Genomic DNA, 23,507 nt, shown 5'->3' on the forward strand with positions numbered 1-23,507 from the left:
GCCGTTGTTCGATTTGATGGTGTCGACGAAATAGTGGAAGCAGAGTTGCAATCTGCATCGGCGATCTATTGTGTTCGAACCAGTCGAGCTGTTCGCAGCTTTGACAGATGAGACTGACAAACAACCGTGCGGCGCGACGTGCCCCGGTGCTACCGCCGTCCCGCGCGCGTCCGGGTGCAAACTTCAGAGAGTTCAGAGCCTGGTTGCGCGTTTGCGGATAGGGCTTCCGTGCAGCGTGCGGAAAACTCCGAGTTGTTGGCACGTTCCCTCCTCTCCGCGCGCTGTGCGGATTCGTGCAATGGCGGAGCGCACGCACGGGGTGCAGGGTGTCGAGTCGCCGTTGGAGCGGGCCGCGCCGTCTCTACGGTGACCTGTTTATCTCGGCGCGAGGCGCGAGGCCTGGCGGACGCTGCCCGGCTCCACTGGTCTGCTCCCGTTCAGATTTGTTTGCTGCGCGCCGTGCAGATTCTCAGAGAATCTGGCAGCGCCCGCGTACGTGCGCTGTGAGCCTGTGAGCGTACACCCACTCGGTTGGACTCCGACTCCGACTCCGAAGACCGACGCTGCAAAGTGCAAAACAACCCGCCGTGTCGCGTGGGATCGCACGACGTCGGCGCTTTTGGAAACAACTCCTCGTGCAGTCCCTGCCCCTGCCAAACCTCTCCCGCTCGCCGTGCGGAATCGGGGAGTTCCGACGCGTGCACGGCTATTTTTGGTAACAGCTGCGGTTTGCGGGGCTAGTCGGATTCCGTCACCGAGTCGATTTCCCATCTCTAAGAGGAGATATGGAGTGCGTGCATAAATAGACCGGGAACGTGAGCGCGACATACGCGCGCCGCTCGCCTCCTGCCTTCTTTCTCCGCTCGCCGCCGCCACCAGCGCACCACGACACCGGGCTCCTCTGTTTTTCTCTCGCTAGCTCTCTCAGAGATGGAGATCATGGTGTTAGAATTGATCTCATCCGTCTTGACCCAACGGTCGAGACGGACCCCTTGACCACGTCCTGATCGGGGACGTCCAGCCATCTAGTGACTGGTGGGCCCCCGTCGCATAGTGCCTATAAAGAGGAGGTGGGGCAAACGGCTCAGGGTACGAGGTTCACCGCCGCCACAGCCCCACTGTCCTAACCCTAATCCGATCCAGAGGGTGGCAATGCCAGCGGCGGGAAGTACCACCGGACCACCGTAGCTCCACCCCGCCGGGACTCCGCCACCTCTACACCGTCACTGCCACACCGCCATGGACTCCTCGAGCTCATCCACCAAGCCCGACGGTCTGTACCTCTCCCTTTCTCCTCTCTCACTCTCTCTGGATCCATGTGTTCTAGTTCTTTCATACCGAATGGAAGTCAAAATACACATTGATCTACTCCTAGTCGATCCAAAAGAGTTAACAATGGTATCAGAGCGAGTTGCAAGGTGTAGATCACGGCACTGGGCAAAGAAAAGAAAAGAACGGAGCTAGATCCGATTCGGATCGAAAGAAAAGAAATACAAAGGGTTCATCGAACCCTAAACCCTAATCAGGTGAAGAAACGGGGAAAGAAGGGGTCTCGATTTCGAAAAGTATTCGAACCCTAACCCTAACCCATGTGGGGAAGAAGAACAGACTCTAACCCTAGCTGGGTGAAGACGGAAGGGGCTCCGCTTCAAGACCGCTTGATCCGAACCCTAAACCCGTGACCAGATCTCGGGGCAAAGAAAAGAAGAGAAAAGAAAGAGAAACGAACTTCGGTTCGGAGAAAATGAAACCCTAACTTCGATCCCCACACTGCAAATCGGTTCAATTCGAACACAAAAGAGAACCAAAAAGGAAGGGGAAAAGGAAAAGAGAACCTCGCCGTCGTAAAGACCGACGCGCGGGGAAAAGAACGCCGAGCCAGGGCGCTGCTCGCCGGGCTTCGGCCAAAGAGGCGCCGCGGCCAGGCCGCTCGACGGCGGCGCGCTCACCCGCTGGGGAGCGCGCACGCCGGCGAAGGGGCCGACGACGGCGCCATGGCTTCCGCTCCACCGTCGTTGCTCTCGCCCTCTTAGTCGGTGGCTGGCTCCTGCTGCGCTGCGAAGAGAGAGCGGAGTGAGGGGAAGAGAGAGAGAGGGCCGAAGAGAATGAGGTTAGGGTTTCCTCGGGCGCGCGCGGGGTCGGCGTTTTATCCGAGCGAAATGCGCGCTCGGCCGTCGTATCTGGACGGATGGCCGAGATCGAATGGGCTGTTTCGCGGCCTAGGCGGGATTGAGCTTTCCCGGCCCAGGCCCGGGTTGCGGCCTGGGCGCGGGGAGGAAGGCGCGCGCGTAGCGGTGGTGGGCCGCGCGCTGCTGTAGTATCTGGGCCGAGCGCGTGAGCAGCTGGGCCGCGCGCACTGCTGCTGCTGGGCTCCGGGCTACATAGTGCTGGATCGGGCCAGAATGCATAGTGATGATTAAGAATTGTTTTATTATTTTTCAGAAGCAAATTTTGATGATTTCATTCAAAGAATGATTTAAAATCTTTGATAATTTTGCACCAACGTGTTAGAATTTTCAAAGAGTAGAAAAGTACAGAAAAATGCTTCTGAAAAGTAGGAAAAGAAATTTTGTCAAGTTTTCGCTGTAAAGTTAAAAGTTTATTGTCTTCTCAATTGAAGAGCAGTTATAGTTATTCAGTAAATAATGGAAAGTTTATCCTCCAGTTAAAATTGGAACCAACTGAATTTTTTTTTAATTGGAGGAATAGTCAGTTGATAGTTAAGATAAATTATAATATTGTTATTTTCTGACCAACGTTGATGATAACAATATTATAAGTTTATTTATGAGTTTAAATTTAAAGTTAAATTATGGTATTGTTATTTTCTGACCAACATTGATGATAACAATATTATAATTTTATGAGTTTTATGATTAAAGTTTAAATCTCTGATGAATTTTGCATCAAAGTGATCAATTTTCAGAGAATAGATAAAGATCAAGGAATGCTCTTAAACTAGAGAAATGTATTTTCATGTTTCTGCTGCAATGAAGTTGATTGTCTTCTAATTAAATTCGAACCAACGGAAGAATTTAATTTTGAGGAGCAGTTCTATGTTTTCAAGATTATTGAATTTCTATACGTTAATTCTATTTCTTCCCAACGGTGATGTGGAATTAATATAGAAGAATGATGTTTTATTCTATTTCTGCCCAACGGTGATATAGAATAGAACATAAAGATTTCAAAGTTTAATGAGCATTATTGTTGAATATTTTTTTTAGACAAAAGATCTCTATGCTTTTATTCTTGGAAGTAGTAAAAGAAATGAGCTGGGTACTTGTGACTCAGATGATGAAATACCTAAAGGCAAGTTATGTATGAAAGAATGCCATTGCTTAAGGGACTGTGTTCTCTTTAAAGAATTGCTTCAAAAGAAAAGAATTCTAGGATATTGATCCAAGAAAAGAGATAGATCAATGATAGTCTTCATTGAGAAATGTCTTTTATGTACTCTCTATGAAGAAGAACTTATTTTCAGTTTCACTTATGAGAGTTGTAAAAGTCATATACATGGATTAAACATGTGTGTTAAAAGAATATTCGGATTTATTTTTGAATTTGATGATTGAACACGAGCCAATCCTGGCAATTATGTCCGTTCAAGGGAATTATCTCGCATGACGAAAAAAAATGTGATAGTATCCGCATGGCGAAAAAAAAGATTGAGAAAATACCCGCATGGCGGGGTGAAGTTGGCATAGTACATATGTTAACCAATCCTGCATGGCGGGAGAGTTTGGCATAATACTTATCCCGCATGGCGGGAGAAGGATATGATGACTCATGTGCTCTAAGTATATTCCGCACATGGAGAGAAGTTTGGGGTAGCTCTTATGCTATCCTAGAATTGACCGTACACTCTGATTGTGTCATGGTCATTAAGTACTTAATGAGTTTAAGAACAAAAAAAGTTGCATGTGAACCAAAAGATAAGAATGATATGCAAGCATGACTTACAGAAGTATCGATAATAATAGACTATGTTGAGTTTTGAAGTGTAATGAGGAAAATGTACTCCCATATAAATTTTGTTTGCATGATGTAATCATGTGGATGAAGTAAGTAATCAAAGTTTCCTCATTCACAAGAGTTCTGAATGTTTCAAAATTATGGTAGAAAAGTTCATACCATATTTCGAGGGGGAGAAATGTAAGATTAAGAAAGATACTTTCCCATACTTCAGATAATGCAATGCATACTATGCATTGAAGGTAAAAGTGATCTATAAAAGATGAATGTGATCGTTGAGGGAGTAAGATGGTCATAATAACGATACCCCTAAAGTAAAGAAATAGCTAAATTCCTAAACCTTTTAAAGTTCTGATAGGAAGATAGTATAGTCGACTAGTATTCATACTGGACGAGTTCAGAGTTATCAAGGCGGTGCTAAACGCGCCATATGAGTTTTTAGCAGATTAAACCCAAAATTAGAAATTTGAAGATACACCATCTTTACAGAAGATGGAGTAATCTGAGGGAGCATGGTATGTACATACCTAAGGCTTGAATAGAAGTGGGATTACATATCCACTACAGTGTTTTAGAGCAATAAATTGCTTAATATATATTGATGTTGTATGACATATACAACACCTGTTGTTAGCTTTTAAAAAAGATGAATAAGTAAATAAGGATCTTATGATACAGGAGGCTATAGAACAATTGCCTTTTGGCAATGAAGAGTAACGATAGCCCTATATGAAAGAAGTGCCACGAGGCCCCAGAAGGTCTCAAAGAATAAGAAAAACAGATATTTCTGGTGACTAAGGAGTCAATGTTAAGAAATAAATTCAAATGGATGATAATTCCACCTCATTTGAAAAAGCCATGAGTGGCGTTCACTCGTCTAAATGGCAGGAAGCAAAGGAAGATGAAATGAAATCGATAAATACCAACGATGTTTGGAACTTAGAAGAAATTTCTAATGGAGCCAAAATAGTAGGCTATAATGGGTCTACAAGAAAAAGGTGACTCTAAAGGAAATATAGAAAGATATCCAAATGGTATATTGAAAGCTATAAAGGACCACTTATGGCGAAATGATTTACACAAAGAGAAGGAATAGATTATAATGAGCATGCAAAGATTCTTTTAAAGTCATAATGGTGTTAGTGGCACATTACGATTTACAGTAACATCAAAAGGATGTAAAGACACATTCATCAACGGGGATTTGTATGGAAAAGTTTACATGGCATAACTCAAAAGGTTTTGTCATGAAAGGAAAAGAACGTAAGGGATGTTGCCTAAAGAAATTCATTTATGGATTAAAGCAAGCTTCAAGACATTGATACTTGAAGTTTGACAGTACAATAAGAAAGTTTGGGTTTAAAGAGAATGTAGAGGACAATTGTATTTATGCAAAGTTTAAACATAGGAAATTTATTTTCCTAATCCTGCATGTGGGTAACACCTTACTCGCTAGTAGTGGTGTTAATCTACCGTTGGAGAAGAAACACTTCTTGTCCTCAAGTTTCAATGAGAATGGTCTTGGTAAAACGTCATTCGTTCCAGAGATTGAAACTTATCGAGACAAAAGGAAAAGGGATATTAGAACTATCTCAAGTGTATACTTAGAGAAGATTCTAAAGAAATAAAGTATATATGTGAGTAAACTTGCGCCTGTTCCTATTGTAAAGGGTAATAGTTTTGGAAACTTCCAGTGTTCCAAGAACCAATGTAAGATCGATTAAAAGGACGTCCTATATGCTTCAGCTATTGGAAGCTTAATGAATGCTTACAAGTAAGAACTTATCCTGACATAGTTCATGTATCCGGAATATTTTAGCATAAGTCTAGTCCAGATATAGATCACTGGAATGGAGTTGAGAATGTTTTGCAATCATGCAAAGATTTATAGGCCTCATGGTGAGTAAGAAAGAATAAGTACTCTTAAATAGTTGTGGATATAAATGTTAAATTTTGACGATATGTTTAGTGAAACCCACATAGTAGCTAACACTCGCAGTTGGAGTTTTATTATGAAAAAGCTCCAAAGAAACAGTTGTGGTGTCATCAAAGATGCATACCCATGGTACAACTTGTTATGAGGCTTAAGAATAGGCGAAATGGTTAAAAGAACTTACACCCGGAATTGATAATGGTATACAACAGCAATAACCATTTAAGAAGTTCGCTCCTATAACAACAGGTCAAGTGTGCTACCAAACACATTGACGTTAAAGTTATACATTGTGAAGGAGAAAGTCCGGAATCATACTGAAAGTATTGAACATAAAAGTAACAAGCAAGTGTTTGCGGATCCGCGTACAAAAGGCTTACCACCCAGTGTGTTTGGAGAACACACAGTTGACATGGGTTTATGGTATAGCCTATGATTTCTGGACAATAAAGGGCCTAAAAGTTAAAGAATCTGTTTCAGAACAGAGACGTGTATTGTAGCTGTTAAGTCCATCGGCGATTGACTGTGATGATGAAGCATGTTCTATACACTAATCCGTGATGGAACAAATAAAAGTGAAAGGGATTAAAGTCAAAGTTTAAAGTTAAAGTATGAGTTGAGATCAAGGGGGAGAATATTAGAATTGATCTCATCCGTCTTGACCCAACGGTCGAGACGGACCCCTTGATCGCGTTCTGATCGGGGACGTCCAGCCATCTAGTGGCTGGTGGGCCCCCGTCGCACAGTGCCTATAAAAAGGAGGTGGGGCAAACGGCTCAGGGTACGAGGTTCACCGCCGCCACAGCCCCACTGTCTTAACCCTAATCCGATCCAGAGAGTGGCACTACCAGCGGCGGGAAGCACCACCGGACCGCCGTAGCTCCACCCCGCCGGGACTCCGCCACCTCTACACCGTCACTGCCACACCGCCAATGACACCGACGTCGTGGACTCCTCAAGCTCGTCCACCAAGCCCGACGGTCTGTACCTCTTCCTTTCTCCTCTCTCATTCTCTCTGGATCCATGTGTTCTGGTTCTTTCATACAGAATGAAAGTCAAAATACCCACTGATCTACTCCTAGTCGATCAAAGAGTTAACACATGGATCCCTTCGCCTACGAGCTTCTCAGTCAACCGCTGCCCCCCGGCTTCGATCCATTCTCCAGCAGCGGTGGTGGCTACGAGGCCATGGACATGGAGCAGCTGGACAACTACTTCCGCGCCATCGGAGTCCTCCCTCCGCTTCCGCCCGCCAACGCGCACGTCCAGCCGACACCCCCTGCTTCGTCCTACGACGACGACGGTGCCGCCGCCCTGGCTACCTACGACAGCGACGACGACGACATCGGCGCCAGCCTCCGGGCCATGGAGACAGACACCAGGCAGCGGCCGTCGCCGGGCTGCATGGCCTTGGTGGTGCGTGCCGCGCTGGTCCAGTGGATGCACGACTTCGCGCGGCACTTCGGCGTCGGCCAGGACGCGCTCCACCGCGCCGTCAGCTACGCCGACCGTTTCCTCTTGGCGAGCGCCGCCGTCACGGGCGCCGACATCCGCAACGACTACCAACTCCGTCTCCTGGGCGCGGCGGCGGCCTACGCCGCGTCCAAGTACGAGGACAGCAGGGACACCGCGCCGAGGATGATGAACGCGAGGGACATCGCCGTCTGCTGCGGATTCGCGGCGAGCCGAGAGGTGCTGGACGCGGAGCGCGCGCTGCTCGCGGCGCTCGGGTACCGGCTCGGCGGGCCCACGGCGCACACGTTCGTGGAGCACTTCACGAGGCGGCACGTCGGACAGGAGGTGCGGCGCAGGGCGCACGCCCTCGCCGACTCGTCGCTGTTCGACCACCGCTGCGTGAAGCTCCTGCCGTCCGCCGTGGCGGCGGCCGCGGTCCTGCTCGTGAGGCTGTGCCTAGAGCCGGCGCACTCGCACGAGTCGACCGCGAGCAGGTACGGACGTGGAGCAAGGAGCTCGAGGGGCTCACCGGGTACAAGGCCATGGACGTGTATGACGGACTGGACTGCATGTACGACATGTTGCCTGATGATCCTGGCTTCGACCTCTCTCCACTGCTCTTCGCGGATCCGATCCCGAGCTAGCCTGCAGAAGTAGCCCGCGTTAATTCCAACGTCCATAAGCGCACTGGCTTTAATTTAGGGCCCGTTTGGCACGGCTCGCAGCGGCTCCGGCTTACCCGACAAAAACCTGTAGCAACACTGTAGCAAAAAGACGGTTTTCTCTCTCCTACTTTTCTGCCTCGCTGTAGCAAAAACACTGTAGCCCATTTAGCAAAAACACTCCAGACCAACCGATGTCAGTGAGAGGGGAGGGGAGGAGAGAGAAAACCGGCTTTTGCTACAGTGCTGCTACAGTCCTTTCGCCTGCGCTATGTCCGTCGAGTGCTTTGTCCGTGCTATGACTTGTTAGATGTAGGTATTTGCGTTAACAACCTTTCGCCTGCGCTATGTAAAACGACTTGGTATAGAATGTTGCCTCAACATACTTCGGCATCCGAGTGCTTTCTTGAGTGGCGCTTGTGCTTTTCTGAGGAAAAAGTATTCCTATCTGGATGTAGCCCCCGAGCCTCTTGCTTTTCGGAACAAAGTGCTAGAGGGTCTTTTGAAGTTAAAATTTCGGTTGACTCAGCCAATTTGCTTTTTGTTAGCTTTTAGCTACCCTCATCGGCGAGTTCAAGCATTTTTTCAGCTATTTTGCTCTTGGCCGGGATGCTCAGGCATGTTTTCAGTCATTTTGCTTTTTGTTTCGGGTGTTAGCTTTTAGCTACCCTCAACGGCGGGCTCAAGCGTTTTTTTAGCTATTTTGCTCTCGGCCGGAATGCTCAGGCATGTTTTCAGCCATTTTGCTTTTTGTTTCGGGTGTTAGCTTTTAGCTACCCTCATCGGCGGGCTCAAGCGTTTTTTCAGCTATTTTGCTCTTGGCCAGGATGCTCAGGCATGTTTTCAGCCATTTTGCTTTTTGTTTCGGGTGTTAGCTTTTAGCTACCCTCATCGGCGGGCTCAAGCGTTTTTTCAGCTATTTTGCTCTCGGCCGGAATGCTCAGGTATGTTTTCAGCCATTTTGCTTTTTGTTTCGGGTGTTAGCTTTTAGCTACCCTCATCGGCGGGCTCAAGCGTTTTTTCAGCTATTTTGCTCTCAGCCGGAATGCTCAGGCATGTTTTCAGCCATTTTGCTTTTTGTTTCATGAAAACAACTCGTTGGAAGTCATGACAAGACATGCTGTGGATGAATATCATCTTTATTGATCATGAGTATAAACTAATACATATGTTGTTGAAGAGTATTGTCTTTCGTTGATTGTGAACGTAGGTCCCTTGTGGCTTGCATATCTGTTTTTTCTTGAGCTGTTTTTACGCGTAGAATCTTCTTAGCTGGCTAATGTGCCATGTATTGCTGACTTCTTTTCCATCTTCGGTTATTAACTTGTATGTGCCTGGTCCGGTGACTTTTGTGACAATGAATGGGCCTTCCCATGGACTGAGTAGCTTATGTTGTCCATCAGTCTTTTGTATCCTTCTTAGCACTAAGTCTCCAACTTGTAGTGATCGAGGTTGGGTACTCTTGTTGTAGTACTGTCTTAAACCTTGTAGGTATCTGGCTGATTGGAGGGTAGCGTTTATTCTGACTTCTTCTAAGCTATCGAGTTCTAATCTTCTTGTGTGTTCTGCTTCTCCTTCATCATATTGTTCTATTTTTGGGGATGTCCAGATCAAGTCGGCAGGTAGTACGGCCTCTGACCCATAAACTAGGAAAAAGGGTGAGTGGCCTGTTGCTCTGCTTATTTGAGTTTGTAGCCCCCATATTACTTTCAGTAATTCTTCAATCCATTTGGACCCATAGTCCACTAGTTCTTCGTATAACCTTGGTTTTAATCCGGCTAGTATGAGTCCATTAGCCCTTTCTACTTGTCCGTTGGCTTCTGGATGTGCAACAGACGCATAATCTATACTGAAACCACAGTCTTGTGCCTAGCTCTTGAATTCCGTAGCTGTGAAGGGGGAGCCTAGATCTGTGATGATTCGATTGGGCATGCCGAAGCGGTGCATAATGTCTTGGATGAACTCGACTGCTTTGGTTGCGCTGTATTTCACGAGTGGTTTGTATTCAATCCACTTGGTGAACTTGTCGATTGCTACAAAGATGTACTCGAAGCCGCCTTTTGCTTTTTTCAGGGGTCCTACTTGATCTAGCCCCCAGCAGGAAAAAGGCCAAGCGGGTGGGATGCAGATAAGATTGTGAGCTGGTACATGGGCTTGTCTTGCAAACATTTGGCAACTTTTGCATTTTCTAACAAGCTCTTCTGCGTCTTTCAAAGCGGTTGGCCAGTAGAATCCGGTGCGAAATGCTTTGCCAACCAGTGTCCTTGAAGCGGCATGATTTCCACAGCAACCTGAGTGTATTTCGTCTAGAATCTCTTTACCTTCTTCGAATGAGACACATTTTAGGAGTACTCCTGATGATGATGCTCTTCTGTAAAGTTTATCTCCTACTAGAACGTAGTTTTTGCTTCTACGAACAACTTGGGTGGCTTCTACCTTATCTGCTGGTAATTTGTTTTCTTTGATATAGTCGATGAAAACTTGGGTCCATGAAGTGTTGATTATCAAGATCTGAACGCCTTTGGCCTGAATTTCATGTGTTGTTTCACCAGGTTGTTTGATAGAGGGAACTGATAGCTCTTCTATGAATACGCCGGGTGGAACCTTTGCTCTGTCTGATCCGAGCTTGGCAAGGACATCTGCTGCAATGTTGGAATCGCGTAGGACGTGTAAAATTTCTAATCCTTGGAAGTGTTTTTCAAGTTTCCGTATTTCAGCACAATAAGCACCCATGTTTTCTTTGGTGCAGTCCCAATCTTTGTTGACTTGGTTGATGACCACTGCTGAATCACCGTATACGAGTAATCTTTTTATTCTGAGGGTAATCGCGACTCGTAGCCCGTGGATGAGGGCTTCATATTCTGCTTCGTTATTTGTAGCTTGCCATAATATCTGAAGGACGTACTTGAGTTGTTTTCCTTCTGGAGAAATGAGGAGAACGCCTGCACCGGCCCCGCCTAGTTTGAGTGATCCGTCAAAGTACATCTTCCAGTGGTCGAGGATTGTATCTGATAAGGGCTGTTGAATCTCTGTCCATTCGACCACGAAATCGGCGAGGGCTTGAGATTTGATTGCTTTCCATGGGGTGAAATTGATGTCAAGAGCTCCAATTTCAACTGCCCATTTGGATATGCGCCCTGTGGCGTCTTTATTGTGTAGGATGTCTCCGAGTGGAAAATCTGTCACTACGGTAATCTTGTGGCTTTTGAAATAGTGGCGAAGTTTCTGTGAGGTAATGAGTAGGGCGTAGAGTAGTTTTTGTATGTGCGGGTATCGGATTTTGGATTCTATCAATACTTCGCTGATGTAGTATACTGGACGTTGCACTTTATACACGTGCCCTTATTCTTCTCTTTCTATGACTATTGCTGTGCTGATTATGGTAGGAGTTGCCACGATATATAGTATCATATCTTCATCTTTCTTTGGAGGTGTCAGGATAGGTGATGAAGTGAGGTATTCTTTAAGTTTTCTGAAAGCTTCGTCGGCCTCTATTGTCCACTCGAACTTGTCTGTTTTCTTTAGTAGTTTAAAGAAAGGTAACCCTTTTTCACCGAGTCTTGATATGAAACGGTTGAGGGCTGCCATGCATCCTGTTAGTTTCTGCACATCTTTGACACTTCTAGGTGGGCCCATTTCTGTTATAGCTCGAATTTGCTTGGTGGTGGCTTCGATCCCGCGCTGACTGACCAAAAATCCGAGTAGTTGTCCTGAGGGAACTCCAAATACACATTTATTTGGGTTCAATTTCCATCTCCATTTCTTCAAGTTTTCGAAGGTTTGCTTTAAATCTTCAATTAGAGTGTCTGGGTTCTTTGTTTTTACCACCACATCGTCCACGTATGCCTCCACATTTTCACCGATTTGATTCCCAAGGCAAGTCTGGATAGCTCTTTGGTACGTGGCACCAGCGTTCTTTAGTCCAAACGACATGGTCTTGTAGCAGTAGGCACCAAACGGGGTGATGAAAGATGTCTTGCTCTGGTCTTCTTCTTTTAGTGCGATCTGGTGATATCCTGAATAGCAATCGAGAAAAGATAATAACGCAGATCCTGCTGTCGAGTCAACTATCTGGTCAATGCGTGGTAGCCCGAACGGATCTTTTGGGCAATGTTTGTTGAGATCTATGTAATCGACGCACATACGCCACTCGTCCGTGTTTTTCTTCTGTACAAGGACCGGGTTTGCTAGCCAATCTAGATGTAGGATCTCCTTGATGAATTCGGCTGCTATTAGTTTTGTTATTTCCTTTTTAATTGCTGCCTTCTTGTCGGGTGAGAATCGTCGTAGCCGTTGTTTTACAGGTTTGGAGCTTTTGTTAACATCAATTCTGTGCTCAGCCAACTCCCTTGGGACTCCTGGCATGTCGGCTGGCTTCCAAGCGAAGATATCTTTGTTGTCCCAAAGAAAGTTGGTGAGCCCGAGTTCCTATTTTGCCGAGAGGTGAGCACTGATAGTTGCTGTCTTGGAGGTATCGCCTGTGCCTAAGTCGATTTGCTTGACGTCGGCTTCTTTTGGTGGTGCGATGATGCTGGGCTTTTTAGCCGGTATTTCTAATTCTTCTTGGCTTGTTTCTGCAGCGATTGCGGCTATTTCTTTTCTTCCGTTGTCGGCTTGCGCTTTAGCTGCAATCTGGATCGCCTGAACGTCGCAGTCAAAAGCGCGCTTTAAATTGCTTCGAAGGGAAAGGATACCGTTGGGTCCTGGCATCTTAAGTAGTAAGTATGGGTAATGTGGTATTGCCATGAATTTGGCTAGTGCTGGACGTCCGAGGATTGCATGATATGATGAATCGAAATCGGCGACTTCAAATTTGATAAACTCTGTTCGGTAGTTTGAAGGAGTTCCAAAGGTAACAGGTGAAGTAATTTGTCCGAGTGGCATGGCTGCTTTGCCGGGTACTATTCCGTAAAAAGGTGTGCTTGTTGGCGTAATCATCCCGGCGAGTTGTAGTCCCATTTTCCTTAGAGTTTGTGAAAAGATGATGTTAAGCCCAGCTCCTCCATCGATTAGTACTTTGGTGACGGTCATACCAGCAATAGTCGGATCCAGAACCAATGGATAATGGCCTGCGTTTCCCACGCTAGTCCATTGGTCTTCTCTGGTAAATTGGATAGGATACTGTGACCAATTGAGGTATCTTGGTGTAGCCGGTTCTGCTGTCATAATGGTCCGCAGTGCTAGTTTTTCTTGATGTTTGCTTCTGCAATCCGAAGCCCCTGAGAAAATCACTGCTACCGTTCCCCTAGGTTTTTGGAATCCTTTGTCCTCGTGGTTGTCTTCTTCTCTCTTCTGATTGTCCTCTTTAGTGTTTTCCTTACTATCTTTTTTTGTGTATCGATCATTGAAAGTGTAGCAATTTCCGATAGTGTGCCTTCCACTAGGGTGCAATGGGCAACGTATGTTTTCAATGTCATCATATCTTCTTGGTTTGGGAAATTTCTTTGATTTGTCGGCCGTTGCCACAGTATTGTCTGGTCTACGTTTTATTTCTTGATGTCTGCTATTTCGTTGACTTTGCTTGTCCGGGTTGTCTTGGTTGCTTCTGTCCGGGAACCTCTCTCGCGTTTTTTCTTCTGCAGTAATCATGTTTTCTACTGTACGTCTGAATTCTTCATTGTTTCTCGGATTTTCTTTGCAGAAGTCTTGAAATTGCCATCTGGCCATGATTCTGTGAGAAAAAGCTTCGATTACTTCTCGTTCGGTTATGTCATGCACTTGAGCTCGTAGTTCGCCGAATCGTCGATAATAGTTTCTGAGACTTTCACCTCCCTTTTGCTTGAGTCCTTTTAGTTCTGCATGAGTGATTGGGTGTGTAATGATTCCTGCGAAATTCTCACAAAAAGCTCTCTGCAAATCCTCCCAATTTCTGATAGATCCTGGATTTAGTTTATCGAACCATTGGAGGGGCATGGCCTCCAGTGCCATGGGGAAGAAAAGGGCTTTGATATCGTCGTCTCCTCCGGCTAGTTCAATCGATTGTGAATATATTCTGAGCCATTGCTTTGGTTTGGTTTTGCCATCATACTTGGAGTGATTAGATGGTTTGAATTTATGAGGTAATCACACCAATGCGAGCCTGTTCGCGAAACAGGGGAACCTGTCGTGAGCCTTGGTTTCTTTGAATTCAGATTCGGCGCCTTCCTCCGGCCAACTGTCGTTCTGATGGGAACAATTTTGCGAGGTTGTCTGGGTAGGAACCCTGCTCCTAGTCTTCCTTAGTTGTTCAAATCGGTGGCCTTGATTATGTTCCTTCCTACTTCCTCCGTCATGGCTTCCACCCGGCCCAAGTCTTTCGAAGGCGGATTTCCTTTGATTTTGATCTTCTTGCCGGTGGGTTGTTGATCTGGCGGGTAGTCTTGATCGAGCTTTCTCTTCATGTGTTCTCGGGATTGTCGATCGGAGCAAGTCCTGGAGCTGTTCGTACTTCTCACCAGGATGCGAAGTTGCTCCGAGTTCTTCTAATGCTTCTCGAATCTTATCATAAGGCATATTCGCCGTGCGTCTCCCTTCGACTTCTCGTTGTGATTTTCTTTTGTCGTAGTCAGCCAATTCTAACTCGTATCTGGTCCAAGCTTCCCTGCGCTGCCTAGCATGGTGTTGGCGCCCTTGCTTCAACTTGTTTTTTCTTTCTCTAGCTTGTTTCTGACTATCTATTTCTCCGTCGTAGCCTTGGGCAAAGGGTGATATGTTGGATTCTGATTCATCTGATGATCTGACATCGGGTGCTTCTGGGGGATTTAATGGTGACCGCGGTCGTCGAACCATGAACACTTCTCGCGCATGAGTCGTTCTGTTATTGGCGTTAGTTTTCATACTATCGGAGTCGCTGATAACTTTAGTGGATGCCTCGGTGTCGTAGATCGAGTCTCCTTCTTGGTAAGGTAAAATAGCTGTTGTTGTCGTGCCAACTAGTTGGGTTCCGCTACCTTCAGGAATGGAATCTGGCCAGTGGATGATACAGTCCTGCGATGTTATCGTTAGCACGAGGCCCTCCTGAGCTCCTATCAGTGGTATCCCGAATCTTGGATTGAAAAATCTTTCGACCTGTCCTTGATAGGATTTTGCCATGTTGTCGAGCCCAAATGGAGAAGAACTCGACTTCTTGAGAGAATTCTAGGGGTAATCCGAGTTGTTTTGGGTTGTGTTCCGGAATCTTGCCAAAAAAGAACTCGGTTTCTTGAAAGCACTCGGATAAAACTTTGCCTTGGAGTTTGAATTCGAATCGGATACGAGTGGTCGTGAAATCCGATTTGACTCGGATACTATGAGCTGCGCGAATTTCCTGGTGAGCTGATCCGTTGTAGTTGTTGGAATAGGAACTTCTTTTAGATGATCTAAATCTTCGAGGAGATGGCTTTGAAGCTTGCCATTGTTGTCTGCCTCGCAGATCCATGAGCCGAAGATGAAAGTTGATCCCGTCGGGAAAATCATGTTGTCGAGGTCCATCGAGCTCTCGGAAGCAAAGTCGCCGAAAGCCCCTACTTGGCGCGCCAGCTGTCGATGTTTTACCACCGGTAACCCGTCACGGGGTACCTAGGACGGTGATTTGTTCGGAGGGGTATCGGCGTTTGCAGGAACTCGATGGTAAACACAGGGATACAATGATTTATACTGGTTCGGCACGCTGGAAAGTCACGGCGCCCTATGTCCAGTCTGGTGTGGATAGTATATTGCGCCCTACGTTATTTGTTGTGTTGCGAGGTATGTTGTGGTTGTGAGTTCTGTCGGTTATGTGTGTCTGTCCCGATCTAGGGACCCCTGCCTTCCTTTATATAGTCCAGAAGAGGCGGGAGTCCTAGTCGGTTACAAAGTAGAGATCCTAGTATGATTACGTGTAGCTAGTTCTAGTAGGATTACATGTAGGGAATCCTAGTTGGACTAGGTCTTCTTCTCTCTTCTCCGTGGGAAACCCCATGGGTCCCGTATCGACAAGCCCCTAAGCATCTCATGGATGAGCTTCGGAAGCCTTCTTGTTCTTCTTGGTCTTCATTGAGTTGTTGTAAATCCGTTCCAGGTTCTTCTTGAAGTGAAACCTTGAGATGGTCTTCTTTGTCTTTTCTTTGGCTGATGTGCACTTTTGGACAAAAGTGCACTCGGTCAGTGTAGCCCCTGAGCCTCTTGCTTTTGCTTGCAAAAGTTGGAGGGTCCAGATTCTTGTCTTCAAAAAAATTTTAGGGTTATGTATCCCGCAGCCCTCGAGCCTTCTTCGAGTACTTTTCTTTAGAATAGAAATCGGATGAAGGGTCTTGATGTGTTGTCTTTGTTGTAGTCTTGAGTACTTGTATTCTTGGTCTTTCATCCTTGAATTCGAGCCCCCGGGCATAGTTGAAGCGAATGCTGAGCCCCTGAGCTTAGTGTTTGACTAAGCCGTGATGCTCTTCTGAGTTGTTTTTATTCATCCAGGTCATTTCTAAACTTCTCTGGTTCTTGATGTACCTCTTCCAGGTTGTTTGCACTTCGTCCAGGTTCTTTCTGAATTTGTATGTATCTCATCCGGGTTGTTTTTTTTTTCAATCCGGGTTCTTTCTGAAATGTTCTTCCAGGTTGTTTTTATTCATCCGGGTTCTTTCTGATCCTGTCTTGGTTCTTGCCGCACCTCTTCCAGGTTGTTTGCACTTCGTCCAGGTTCTTTCTGAACTTGTATGTACCTCATCCGGGTTGTTTTCTGATCAATCCGGGTTCTTTCTGAATTTGTCTTGGTACTTGCAGCACCTCTTCGGGGTTGTTTGCGCTTCATCCAGGTTCTTTCTGAACTTGTATGTACCTCATCCGGGTTGTTTTCTGATCAATCCGGGTTCTTTCTGAATTTGTCTTGATTTATGTTCCCAACTTATCTAGGTTGTTTTTCCTGATCTCATGGTACCGATGTAGCTCTCCTGCATGTTAAACATAAAAATATGTTGTAAATAACATTCTGGATATAAAGTGGGGAGCATGTCCCATATTTGAATAATCAATCAGGGGTGGGCCCCGGCATTATGAAATGCATATAAACTTTTTGTGTCTTGCTCTTGCTAGGCCATGCAAATTCCTCAGGTAGTGTCCTGTTACGTTTAAGCACTTGAATCTCTGGCATATGGTTCAGAGGTTCATGACGTGACCATGTGAGCCTAGCACTTGGTCCGTGACCGTCCATGTGAGTAGACAAGCTTCACGGATTAAGGCGTGTTCTACCTGAGGAATTCGGCGACCGTTAAGAGAAGACCTAGAGCACTATGTTTGCTCGCATGATGATTGTAGAGCACTATGTTTGCTCGCATGATGATTTTTTTGTGTCTTCCCTTGCTAGGTCGGTTAATTTCCTGGGTAGTAGCCTGTTATGTTTAAGCACTTGAATCTCGCGTATGGTTCAGAGGTCCATTGACGTGACCATCCGTATGGTTCAGAGGTTCTTTGACGTGACCATCCGTATGGTTCACAGGTTCATTGACGTGACCATCCATTCGAGAAAACAAGCTTCACGAATTAAGGCTTACTATCCGAGGAAATTAACAACCGTTAAGGGAAGATGATATGGCCACAGAGGCATACGAATAATATCCGGAATGTAAAAAATTAAAGCGTCACTTAGCTTGGTTCATGGTAGAGTTGTCCATCACCGCAACCGAGTTGTTGGCGTTGCATTCGGCGCGGCGTGCAGCCAAGTAGTTGGAAGGAGATTTGATAGCTCTCTTGTCGCTGGATGTAGTCGAACACCTTGAAGTAGTCGAACAGTTCTGCCGAGTACTTTGCTGATGAGGTAAACCGGTTGAGCGATCGCGGGTTTTTTTTACAACAAGCGATCACGGTATGTTGAGTACTCGGAACAACTCAGAACCCGTCATCGAGTACTCTGAAGCCGTCGTTGGTAGTCCGTTGTCGAGTACTTCGGAACCCATAGTGAAGTAGTGTCGCATGCCCACCATGTCTGAGTTAAACTTGGTCTGTACCGTTCGGCCTATCCGCATTGATCTTGTCTTGTCGCGTTCGTGCAGCCTAGGTGGACTTTTGTTCAGCCTGTAGCTTGCATCCTCTCATGTGCCTTGATGGTACGTGCATCTTCCATGCATATATATACTAAGCTTCAACTTAATGAGTATATATACGCATCTATGCAGGACAAAGCTTCCCCAATATCTTGATGTGTAGCTAGCTTGTATGTCTCTGTACGTATCACGGACTCCTCTCCCTTCTTTCTAGCTTGTTTGTTGGCTTTGCTCGTTCAGGAGTAGGACTTGCTGCTTGCGTCCGGGTTGGACACGAAATCGTGTAGGGCCGAGTTGCCTCGAAGTCGCTAGCAAGTCACGCGTAGCCCTTGCACAAGAAAGATTTGTCTTCTGTTTTTTTTAAATTGATTTGTTGTACGCTGTTGACTTCGTGCATATATATGATCCGAGTCGGTCTTGGAGATTGACTTGCATGCATGTTGTTGGCTTACTGCATGTAACCTTGTGCTTGCGTGCTGCTGTATGAATCCAGACACCTTGAATCGGGCGTGCAGCTTATGGTTTCCATGATTAAAGTTCGGCGTTGATGCATGCTGTGGCCGCCGACATCCAGCACGGATTTCGATCTTGTTGTGAGACTTAAGATCCGATCTGAGAAAATCTTCTGCTCTTGAAATCATTGGGCTCTTCCACACCGACTTGCCTTCTGGTGTTGATCTCAGCCAAAATTCAAGGGAGTCGGAGCCCGAGAAGGTTATTGCTGCTTTGATAATCGAGTTGTCACGAAAGACATGGACGATGACCGTGAGTTCGGTGAGTTGTCGACGAGGCCGACGAGAGTCGCAGCGTGTTGTCGATGAGGGCCGATGAGTGCTGCGACGAACGTTGATCTTGAGGTCCACCGAGCTCTCGAACGCAAAGCACCGAGAACCCCTACCTGGCGTGCCAGCTGTCGATGTTTCACCACCGATAGCCTGCCACGGGGGTACCCGGGGCAGTATGTTCGGGCTTCGGCGTATGCCGAACTCGATGGTTTACGCAAGAGACAGCCGATTTATCCTGGTTCAGGCCCTCAATCGTAGATCGAGTAATAACCTTACGTCCAGTCGGCCTTAGCCTTTACGTTGGATTGATTAAGATATGTTGTGTTGTGTACAATTGTCCTTCTCTCAGGAGCCCTGCCCTCCTTTATATAGTCAGGAGGCCAGAGTCCTAGTCGGTTTGCAATGAGATTTCCTAATAGGATTACCTAATAGTTCTACTACTACGATTATATGGGAAGAATCCTAGTTGGACTAGATCTTCTTTCTACCTTGCGGGGTATCCTGTGGGTCCCGCATCGACAAGCCCATACGGAGTATGGGCCAACTCCCCCTCGAAGAGGCCTGATGAAGGAATAATGGCGGAGGCTATCCCTAAAACGGCAGACACTCTATCCAAAACGGCGGAGGATCTCCCCAAGACGGCGGAGGCCTAGCACAAGAACAATGGCGGAGGTTCTCCCCGAGATGGCGGAGGCTCGCCCCAAGATGACGGAGGCTAGCACAAGGATAATGGCGGAGGTTCTCCCCAAGACGGCGGAGGCTCTCCCCAAGATGACGGAGGCTAGCACAAGGATAATGGTGGAGGTTCTCCCCAAGACGGCAGAGGCTCTCCCTAAGATGGTGGAGGCCTAGTACAAAGATGACGGAGGAGTTTCTACTCAGGACAGTGGAGGCCTAGCGCAGTGATCATGGCGAAGGTGTTCCCCAAGGCGGCGGAGGCCCATCAAGGAACGATCAAGTCAGCAAGGCATATGTGAGGACAATTGATGGGCCTCCAATGGGTGTCGACTTAGGCCCAAGGTGAAGACATTGCGAGACGGTATGACGAGAACACCCCTGAGGTTAGACACTAGGGCTGGAATATTCCTGGAATGTACCGTAACAGTTGAGGGGCACTGTTGTAAACTCTGCAAAGTGGTAGTTGAGCCCTATAAATAGGGAACACTTGTAACTGTACAGGGTGGCTGGTGAATAAATGAATGAAACCCTAAGTCTTGTGAGTCTGTATTTGATCCCCATTTGCTCTTTCAGGCAGTGCCTCTGCCGAAGCTAGAGTCCGGAGCCTTGGCCAAAGTCGAAGGCCTCCGCCCCTTTCTTACTCCCACTTTGCCAAAGCCTACTGAATCCCTCGTTTAGCGACCTTCTACCCGAAGCCTCTGACGGATAATCTTGTCCGACAGGAGTGCGCCGCGTTCAGGGACCTCCGCCCGTCTTAGGCAGAGACCCCAACCTATGACGAAGGCCTCCGCCCACTTCTCACTCTTGTTAGAAACCGATGTTTCAACAAAGTTGTTATCCTGTTGCTATTTGTTCACTAGCTCATACCCTCCTATCTTCTAACGTGAGCATTGTTGCTATTGACCCTCAAGTAATTAAAATGGCTTTTTTCAGGTTGTTTTCTGATAATGTAATGCATTTTGGCCACACATGGCGATTTGGTTTATTGGACATCAGGCTGGTTCAGTTCGTTCAATGCTTTCTGATAGCTTACCGATCGATGTTATCAAACAAGGGTTTGTTATCGGTTTTTTAGTGCAGTTGCGTGCATCTGAGTGTATCTATTTTCTTTGTCCTTTTTATTTCGATTTCTGTAGCCATGTTTCCCTATTACTTGTATGGTGACCAATTATTTCCTTCAGCTCATATGATTGGATTCCAAAAGTAAGATTGCCCAATTGGCATATTCTTGTGTGCCAATCCAATACCACCAAGAACCTCCTAATGCTACAATGTTGATCAACATCTTTGATTTGGAATTGTGTAAAATCGCAAGCCCTTACTGAGTTACTGTTGTCCCCTATCCAATGAATATCAGGTCTGTCTTCCCATATCCAATAGGTATTCCATCGAATAGATTGCTTTCCCAGCTTCAGGTTATGTGTTAGGATCACAGATAGCATATCCAACACTGTACAGGGTTTTTTTTTTTTTTTTTTTTTTTTTGTAATAGCTTGCAAGTTAGTTTATCAACTGCCACACATACACCAGAAGTGGGCCGCTGAATTTTCAGGCCAATTCCTTCATGTTTGCAGGGGACATGCAAATATGCGCCCTATTCGTTTGGACTTGTTTGGCTGATAAGCCATGACTGAAAGTACTGTTGACTAATTTGGCGTGAGAGAAAAATACTATTTATTGGCTGAAAAAGTACGGCTTATAAGTCAAACAAACCCAAACAAACATGACGATGGGATTCATGTGGATACTTCCGTTCGAACTCGATGGTGTTAATACAACATTACTTGTGCCAGATATGATTTTTCTAATGGAAGGTTTCCAGTCTGTTTGGCTAATCCCTGCTAATTGGCACTCCAGTATGAACTCCACATCCTACCAAATGCAACCTGAATTGTTTGCCTAATATTATATGTTCTTACACTTTGGAATTTATGCCAGTGAAATTACTTTCACAGTTTGAAAAAAAGTTAATTGCCATGCTGTATAAGCTTCGTTTCAGTGAGTGAGTATATATATGTATAGAGAGAATTCTTTATTTGACACTGGGAAAATGAGTCGTTCCTTTCTTGGCCCTGAAATTTTCTTCGTTCCCTATTTGACACTCACTTCAACTTTCGTTCCTAATTTGACACTGCCGTCAAATCCGTTAGCTAACGGTGTTAACTGGCCGTTAAAAAGACGTTTTTGCCCCTAGAAAAAAAAACGGCGAAGCAAATTTGAGAGGAAAAAAAACCTACGCCTTTTTTTTAGCTGGGCGCATGCATCAGAGACGGGCGCAGGTTTTTTTTTCCTCTCAAATTTGCTTCGCCATTTTTTTTCTAGGGGCAAAAACGTCTTTTTAACGGCCAGTTAACACCGTTAGCTAACGGATTTGACGGCAGTGTCAAATTAGGAACGAAAGTTGAAGTGAGTATCAAATAGAGAACGAAGAAAATTTCAGGGCCAAGAAAGAAACGACTCATTTTCCCAGTGTCAAATAAGGAATTCTCTCATATTATATGTGCAATTTTTATGTGAGTTTTGATTCTGTGGTGGGTGAATTGGTGAACAAGCAGCCTACCGATGCTAGGAACACACCATGGATCTTTCCCATTAGTTCTATACAAGAGTTTCTGTTTTTTAAAAATCCATTGCATTCCCTACTCTTTGTTTGTTACTGATTTTCAGCAACATTTATTCACGGTAAGTGGGATTTAAGGTCCTCTTATTGCTTACGTTGATTATCTTGGAGTGGCTCTGGCTGCAACAGTGAGCCTCAATGTATCGAAGTTAAGTACCGATTCCCTTGATGCATCGTAGAATCTATCGATCCACCAATGGTTGTGTTTCTATATGATCTAACATATGCTCAGTGGCTTGATCGATTTACTATTTATGCAGCCACTGATAATTATGTCCAAAAACAGGCGTTACTTATTGATCAAACTGTGGCGTTCTTCGGCCTGTTCGTTTGGCTGTAGCTTGTCGTAAACGATCGTAAATTTACAGTCGGAATAATATTTTTCTCTCACACAAACCAGCCAGCAATATTTCTTCACGAACCAGTAACGAAACAAACCAGCCAACCGAACAGGCTGCTTGTTGAATGAAAAGAAAATCCAATTTGACCGATTTTGTATCTTATCAGTTATGTTTTCCTCTGTTCCTAAACAAAAAGTAGAGCTTCCAGTTGCTTTAAAAACAGCTGCAGTAGGCTTCAGCCACCTACTGTAGACGTCATCCATCGTAGTCTTCTTTTTTAACTGTTACAATTTTGTCATTTGCAGCTGACCAAGGATTTCATGCTATGAATTTGTGATTGACATGTCCTCTGCACTCAGAATATATACCAATGCTTCTTCTACACTACGATGAAGACTATTCCAAAGAGATAAATCGGTACTACATTGAACTTTCGTCCAAGCCACATCGCTCCTAAAATCTCCTCCGCGGCACTGTCCTACCTCCTCCATCTGCGAAATGGCCTCCTACCTCTGCGCTGGTCCAGCCAAGTAATCTTCCATATTCCTACGCATTTCTTCTTTTCTTCTCTTGGTTAACTTCAGACCTGCTATTTTGTGTTTATTTCTTGCCCAAATTAAGTTATGTACAGAGCTTTCACCGCTCCTGCTCCTGGTTGCACCGATACATTGCAGGAAACAACGCTATGTAGATATGTTCTTCTATGTGATACATTTTTTTTTTTTTGCCAGACATACTTTTGTGCATTTTGCTGCTACCTGTAGAATTGAAACACTGAAAAGTTTGGTCTGTTCAAACTTACTAAGGTCTTGTTTAAATGCAGGGGCTAAAATTTAGAGGTATCATATCAGGGTGTCACATGGGAGTGTTCGGATAGTAATAATAAAACAAATTACAGAAGTCCTTAGTACTCCGCGAGATAAATTTATTAAGCCTAATTAATTCGTCATTAGCACATGTTTACTATAGCCTTTTTTTTAAGAAAAGGGAATATATTAATATCCTAGCTTCTTCATCAACCAATGCATATAACCGTTCCTTATTACAAACACAAGCACTGCAGTCACGTAAACTCAAACACAAAGTTTTG

General features: G+C 45.5%; 1 protein-coding gene across 1 annotated transcript; it reads left to right on the forward strand.

The window, feature by feature from the left end:
* Positions 1-7,009: 7,009 nt before the first annotated feature.
* On the forward strand, positions 7,010-7,857 carry LOC136532160 (putative cyclin-F2-1; the record flags this gene model as incomplete). The annotated part of the gene is made up of 1 exon (XM_066524762.1): positions 7,010-7,857. A coding segment is annotated over exon 1 (848 nt), but the record flags the coding sequence as incomplete, so codon positions are not given.
* Positions 7,858-23,507: the final 15,650 nt, after the last annotated feature.

The sequence above is a fragment of the Miscanthus floridulus genome, unplaced genomic scaffold (genome assembly GCF_019320115.1).
Source record: "Miscanthus floridulus cultivar M001 unplaced genomic scaffold, ASM1932011v1 fs_542_2_3, whole genome shotgun sequence".
NCBI lineage: Eukaryota > Viridiplantae > Streptophyta > Magnoliopsida > Poales > Poaceae > Miscanthus > Miscanthus floridulus.